The sequence below is a fragment of the Ascaphus truei genome, chromosome 13, assembly GCF_040206685.1.
Source record: "Ascaphus truei isolate aAscTru1 chromosome 13, aAscTru1.hap1, whole genome shotgun sequence".
In the NCBI taxonomy this organism is placed as follows: Eukaryota; Metazoa; Chordata; class Amphibia; order Anura; family Ascaphidae; genus Ascaphus; species Ascaphus truei.
Window position 1 is genome coordinate 2,840,932 of NC_134495.1, and position 7,253 is coordinate 2,848,184.

General features: G+C 45.6%; 1 protein-coding gene across 3 annotated transcripts in view; it reads left to right on the forward strand.

Annotated features, from left to right (window-relative positions):
* The window catches only part of WSB2 (WD repeat and SOCS box containing 2), a 32,024-nt gene that overhangs the window by 21,667 nt on the left and 3,104 nt on the right, over nt 1-7,253 (forward strand). For all 3 annotated transcript variants that reach the window (XM_075568091.1, XM_075568092.1, XM_075568093.1), the window contains 6 exons: nt 316-569; nt 1,979-2,110; nt 3,877-3,977; nt 4,247-4,419; nt 4,637-4,753; nt 6,979-7,086. In XM_075568091.1, the coding sequence (XP_075424206.1) occupies nt 316-569; nt 1,979-2,110; nt 3,877-3,977; nt 4,247-4,419; nt 4,637-4,753; nt 6,979-7,086 (885 nt within the window). The remainder of the gene's footprint in view (nt 1-315; nt 570-1,978; nt 2,111-3,876; nt 3,978-4,246; nt 4,420-4,636; nt 4,754-6,978; nt 7,087-7,253) is intronic.

Below are 7,253 nucleotides of genomic sequence, written 5' to 3' on the forward strand. Positions count from 1 at the left end.
TACTCGTTCTCAATTTTATACTGGATGTATTCCAGAATACAAACTGTAAGAAACCAGTTTAGTATATTATGCTGTGTGACGCAGATACATTAACCAAACCATCTTGCATGGGGTGTCACAAACTTGCTGTCAGTGGTTCTGTTTGGTGGAGTAACCACATTTGCAATCCCCATTCATGTATCCCTTCTCTTAGGTCCCCTTCTCTGCAGAACTGAAGAAAGTACGCACATTGTGACTCTATCCAAGCAGCCAAGAGCATTACCAATGGGATATATAACAGACCAAATGTTGTAGACAATTGTTCTCTTTTCACAGGCAACCACAGGTCTATGGACCAAAGAGCCAATGCTTTAAGGTCACAGAAGTCAAAGGACGAGGAAGCCCAAAGGAAAAGATATTGGACTGTGGTCAAATTGTTTGGGGTTTGGCCTTCGGCTCTTCATCCCCCCCAGCTGGATGGAAGCTGTGGTTACGCACTAGACAACAGGAAGTGGGATCATGTGGTACTTGGCTGCTTCTGGCAACGGGACTCAATGATGGACACGTCAAAGTCTGGGATGTACATACAGGTATAAGTCAGAATCCATATTGGTCACAAAGGATTGAGTGAATAATAGTTCAATATTAAAGATTAATTCATTCATCCGATTGCCAATTCTTGGAGTCAGGAAGGAATTAATTTTTCCCCCCAATGGAGTTTTTTGTTTGCCTTCCTCTGGATCAATAAGCAAGTATAGATATAGGATAAAGTATCTGTTGTCTAAATTTAGCATAGGTTGAACTTGATGGACCTACGTCTTTTTTCACCCTCATCTACTATGTAACAATGTAACAATGTAACTATGTAAAAGGAGCAATCTACCATAGCTGACCGCAATTTTTCTTTACAGGATGCAACCAGGGGTTCCTGCAGAACTGAACCATACTATTTTCAGCTCTGTGGACCCCCCAGTTACCTAGATACTGGTGAAGTTACCGGTGTTCGCTCCTGGTTTTTAAAGGGGATATAAATGAGCATCCAACAAGAAGCCACAACAGATGATGCAGCTTCCTATTGGCCTGAGACGTGACATTTTATTTCCCCTAAGGGAGATTTAAACCTGGTGACTTCACCATTGTGTTTAACTGGTATTTGGCATCCGCTTACTTAGTATATTTTCTGTGTGATATTGTAATAATAATTCCAGCAATACAAGTCTGATACCTTCTCTTTCCCGTGTGCTGCCATCTCTGTCATCCAATCCTCATCATATGAGGTTGGGGGTTTTAAGCCTCAATATTTTTTTACAGGGTGCGAGTTGGGGTTCCCCCAAGCCAAACACCATTATTTTCAGCTCTGGGGACACCCCCGGGCCACAATATACTTACCGGTGAAATGACTGAGTTTAAATCTCCCACCAGGGAAACATGGCTGCCAAATCTCGGGAGTATAAGAAACTGCAACGTCACTTGTCGCTTCCTATTGGACAGCCACTTATAGCCCCCTTTAAAAATCGGGAAACCATGCCGGTAACTTCTCCAGGAGACATATTGGGAACTGTGAGTCCCCAGAGCTGAAAAGTGTGTTGTTCAGTGCAAACCCCATTTCTCCCCCCCTCCCTTCCTTCCCATTTCTCCCCCCCTCCCTTCCTTCCCATTTCTCCCCCCCTCCCTTCCTTCCCATTTCTCCCTCCCTTCCTTCCCATTTCTCCCTTCCTTCCCATTTCTCCCCACCCTCCCTTCCCCCCTCTCCCCACCCTCCCTTCCCCCCTCTCCCCACCCTCCCTTCCCCCCTCTCCCCACCCTCCCTTCCCCCTTCCCCCCTCTCCCCACCCTCCCTTCCCCCCTCTCCCCACCCTCCCTTCCCCCCTCTCCCCACCCTCCCTTCCCCCCTCTCCCCACCCTCCCTTCCCCCCTCTCCCACTCTTTCCCCCCCCCCCCCCACCCACTCCGAGCGTCTGTTTTTGTAATTTATATTGTATAATCTTGGTATGCACAGGCCGTCTGCTGTTCAATCTGTCCGGTCATCAAGATGTTGTTCGAGACTTGAGTTTTGCCACCAATGGAAGCCTGGCCCTTGTTACTGCCTCCCGGGACAAGACCCTACGCGTATGGGACTTGAAGAAAGATGGTACGCCTTGCACACCTATCCATTGGTTTATCCCCTACCCCGATTACCTCTCAAACACACACAAATAACAGGAGTTGCCCTCAAGGATGCAAAACTGTTTAAGGGTAAGCAGCAGGACTGTCCCAAAAAAAAGCATTTTCATTGCAGCTTTCAAACCATATATACATATACACCTCTCCGATTGAAAAGAAGTCGCACGGTTTATTGTTTGTAGGTCAATGTTCTATTTTCATAGTTCTGAATAGCTTAAATAGTTCTGCACCCGCAACTATGTATCCAGGGAAGTGCGCGCCCTGCTATGTGCAGCGCAAGCTGCTCTGGGACTCCAGTTAAAGTGAAACTATGCAAGTCATACAGGGCCAATAGTTACCCTACACGTGATGCCTGAAGAGTAACAATGACTTACCATTGTCACAGCTATGTATGAGGGGAGTACCTTGATGCTGCAGTACAGGGAATGCAACATAATCTGCATAGCACTTTGCAGCCATTACCAATATAGCTCACCAGATCCAGAAACGGGTGCTAAGCCTTAGCCCACATCTTCATATGACTGGGAAGAAAGGCGTGGGAAAACATGGAACCTTTTTGTGGATCTGGTCCTATGTGTTTAATTTTGAATAAATTACTTGGATATACTAGTTCAAACTTGTAAGCACCGAAGATTTAAAGCGACAATCCAAGCCGGCAATATTTTTTGCCTTTTTTAAAATCTATACAGCTCAACCCCCTTATAACGCTGTGCTTGGGGTCCAAAGAATCACATCGTTATAAGCGGATCACGTTAGAAATAATGTACAATTGTATAATAAAGTAATTAAGATAGCAATAATCGTGTCGTAAAGTATTCAGAAATACAAAAATTGGGAGCCACGCCTGCATCGCGTTATAAGCGGATTCGCGTTGTAACGGATCGCGCTGTAACGGGTCGCGTTGTAACGGATCGCGTGGTAACGGGGTCGAGCTGTGTCTATAATCATGTATTCAGGGGGTCTCTGGAGCAGAACCCCGTTAATTTCAGCTCCGGGTCCCCCTGCTTCCGGAGATACTTGCCTCCGATTTAGTTGCCAGTAGCCGCTCTCCTTGGCTATCGGGGTTCACAATATGTCTGCTTTTCAAAGATTTCCCGCCCTGAGGGCCAATAGGAGTCCAAGATGTCATCGGCGTGGCTTCCTATTGACCCATGTGACGTGGGAGCTTTAAAACCCAGCTACCGGCACCTACTTCAGAGGCAAGTATCCCCGAAAGCAGCAGGGGGTCCCCGGAACTGAAATGAAGTGTTCGGCTCCGAAGACCCCCTACTTAAATTCTATATAAACAAAAACTTCAAACACATTTGCCAGCGTGGATTGCCACTTCAAGTAGCAAAAGTATCTGTGGTTGATGGCAAAAATGTAGATATTTTACCAATACTGAGTGGAAAGACTTTCCATCTGCATCATCCGTAATACGAGGATTACAGTGGCGCCATCGCTCTGCGTAAAGGTGAAAATAAACGGGACTGGCTTCTGGCAATATGGTGATTTTTAATGATCTGTGAATGCAGTGTTCCCTTTTCCATTTAGTTATTTTGCATGCTTTGCTAGTTAGGATCTGTTTGATACCAGAGTTAAAACATACTACACTGATTATCTACTAGACACATTGAAAGTGCGACTATTTGATTGTGCACCCAAGTGCCTTATTGCTGCTTCTCATGGGATGTACACACATGCAGGCTTCGGCCCATGAGGCAAATACCTTACTGTGTTTGTGTATTCCTTTAGGTAAACTGATCCAGGTGTTATCTGGACACAGCCACTGGGTTTACTGCTGTTCCATCTCCCCAGACTGCAGCATGTTGTGCTCTGCGGCTGGAGAGAACTCGGTAAGGCCCAGAACAGGAGGTCCTAGTCCTATCATTAAAGCCTGGTGCAATGTCCCGTTTCCAAAATGAGCTCAACACAGTCCACTTCCAATGGATTTTGACCAGTACGGTCCACTTCCAATGGACTTGGCTGGTGCATAAGGAATATTGCTGTGACCATTGTAAAAAGAGGCCAGCAATGATTAAATTGAGAACACAACGCCCTTTCTCATTTTCCTTTCTATTGTGTCCTTTTTACCTTCTCTCTCTCTCCCCTCGTTTTGACCCAGGTCCTGCTGTGGAGCATGCGCTCATACACACTGATCCGGAAGCTAGAAGGTCACCAGAACAGTGTAGTGTCCTGTGACTTCTCCCCAGATTCTGCTCTGCTGGTCACTGCCTCTTACGACACCACCTTGATTATGTGGGATCCTTACACCGGCGAGAAGCTACGGGAGTTTCTGTAACTAATTTTTCTAATTCTATTGCACTGGCTAAAGAAAATGTCATGAAAAAAGCCTCTTTCCTTGCCACAGATTTGAAGCAGTGGCTTTATCACATCATTGGCTGTGCACGGGCATGTTTGGGGAGATGGGTGGGGTGAATGAGGAGTGTCTGTCTGCAGAGAAACCTAAAAGATTGTAATGCCAGCTGGTTCCCCTCTTGTATTTCCCTCCCAGGCACGTTTCTCTAAGCCGTGACCTGGAACTCGGTGCCACGGAGCCACAGCTCAGCTCTTTGAGGTCCGTCTGCTTTTCCCCCGAAGGGTTGTACCTGGCCAGTGTTGCAGATGACAGGTGAGAAGGGCAGGGCGTTTATGATGCTCTCATTCAGATAAGTCACAGAATATCGTCTTATGTATTTACAACGTTGTGCCGACACCTGGTGTTTGAATAAGATGAAGATTTGCAAATTAAAATGTGGCTTTTTAACCTAGTAATACCTGGGAATAGAGGAATTAAAGGCGGGAACAATATATATCCCCGCAAAGAACAATCCTACAAGTGTGTGCTAATAAAATACAGGGCTATGTTTCAGGGATCAACAACAAATTCTGTCTAGTGAAGATCCTTTAAATCCGACGTATTTCTTGCAGTTTAGATATAAATGAAATTCCTTCGCATTCTGACACTTTGCAATAACCCCGCTGCTGACATCAGATGGCGAGGGCGGGACGCTGTGCTTTGCAATAACCCCGCTGCTGACATCAGATGGCGAGGGCGGGACGCTGTGCTTTGCAATAACCCCGCTGCTGACATCAGATGGCGAGGGCGGGACGCTGTGCTTTGCAATAACCCCGCTGCTGACATCAGATGGCGAGGGCGGGACGCTGTGCTTTGCAATAACCCCGCTGCTGACATCAGATGGCGAGGGCGGGACGCTGTGCAGCTTGAAGAAACAGAAGTGCCTATTCCTGTATAATAAATGTAAATACACAAGCGCGCTAGTAGTTGTCGGTCATACGGAAACCCATTGCTTCCCCAGTCTCTCAGGCGACACCGGAGGATGTAAAAATGATTCTTGGGCTCCTGTTCAGTATGGTGGGAAGTGGTGTAATGAAGTTCTTATGTCGCACTATATCTTACTTTGCACACTCATTTTGTTTAAGAAGTAACCATGATGGTTCAGTAGAATAAACAATATCCTTCAGATTTATTGTCTATGTACAATTCCTATTTAAAATTCCTGCACGTGGCAGTGGTTTTTTTTTTCTTTCTGCTAATATGGGTACATTAATCCTTTGAGATGTCAAACAAAGAAATGAGAGAACGTATACAGCCATTTCTGCTTCAAATTCAATGAGACGGTCCAGAGACCTTGTTATATGTATGTATGCTTATTTATATAGCGCCATTAATGTACACAGTGCTTCACAGTAGTAATACACATGACAATTATATAAATAACAAATAATACAAATAAAAGGTAATTGGAAGAAGTGCTTCAGACTTAAAAGTAATATTTCGGAGGAGTCCCTGCTCCGAAGAGCTTACACTCTAATTGGTAGATAGGAAGAACGTACAGAGACAGTAGGAGGGCGTTCTGGTAAGTGCGTCTGCAGGGGGCCAAGCTTTATGTATCATGTGTATATTAGCCACGGTGCTATTCATATGCTTCTTTAAGCAAGTGGGTCTTAAAGGTGGAAAAAGAGGGTGCTAGTCGGTTATTGAGGGGAATGGCATTCCAGAGGTGTGAGGCATTCGGTGCGAGGTTTAAGGCGGGAGAGGGCTTTACAAAGTGGGTAGAGAAAAGACATCCTTGAGCAAAACGCAAGAGTCGGGATGGTGCATAGCGAGAAATTAGGGCTGAGATGTAAGAAGGGGTGGCAGAAGAGTGTAAAGCTTTAAAAGTGAGGATAATTGAGTGCGAGATACAGGATATCATGGGAAGCCAGGAGAGGGATTTCAGGAGGGGAGACGCGGAGACAGATTTAGGAAAGAGTAGAGTGATTCTGGCAGCAGCGTTTAGGATAGATTGTAAGGGAGGCAGGAAGGCATGACAGCAGGAGGTTACAGTAATCGAGACGGGAGAGAATGAGGGCCTGAGTCAGAGTTTTCAGTCGAGCAACAGAGGAAAGGGTGTATCTTGGTAATATTGCGGAGGAAAAAGTGACAGGTTTTAGATATGTTTTGAATGTGAGAGGAGTCGCGTGTGACCCCTAGGCAGCGTGCTTGGGCTACTGGGTGAATGATAGTACTTCAAACAGTAATGTGGAAGAAGGTAGTGGGGTCAGGTTTGGGAGGAAGTATAAGGAGCTCTGTTTTTGCCATGTTGAGTTTCAGTCGGCGGAGGGCCATCAAGGATATCGCAGAGAGACATTCAGAAACTTTGGTCTGTACAGCTGGTGTAAGGTCAGGGGGTTGAAAAGTAAATTTGTGTCGTCAGCATAGAGGTGATATTTAAACCCAAGAGATGTTATATTGAACTTGTGTATTGTTTGCAGCTAAATCTTGCTTATTTGCATAAACCCCCAGGTATTAATAAGTGATCGCTGAATTGTCTTGAAATTTTGAACCCTCAGATTTCTGCGAATCTGGTCGCTGGAATTAGACGACCCTGTTTCTATTGCACCGGTCACAAATGGTCTGTGCTGCACCTTTTTCCCACATGGAGGAATCCTCGCTACAGGGTAAGTATACAACGCCATATGCTTTCCCCCTCCCCACAGAATAAGGAGGCTTCCTACTTGTATTGTATTCAACTGAAGGTAGAAAAATGCATATTAACAGCCTACAGCAATACCAAGTATCATTCCCCTCTCCCATCTAGGAGTTCCTCAATTTTCACGTACACCAT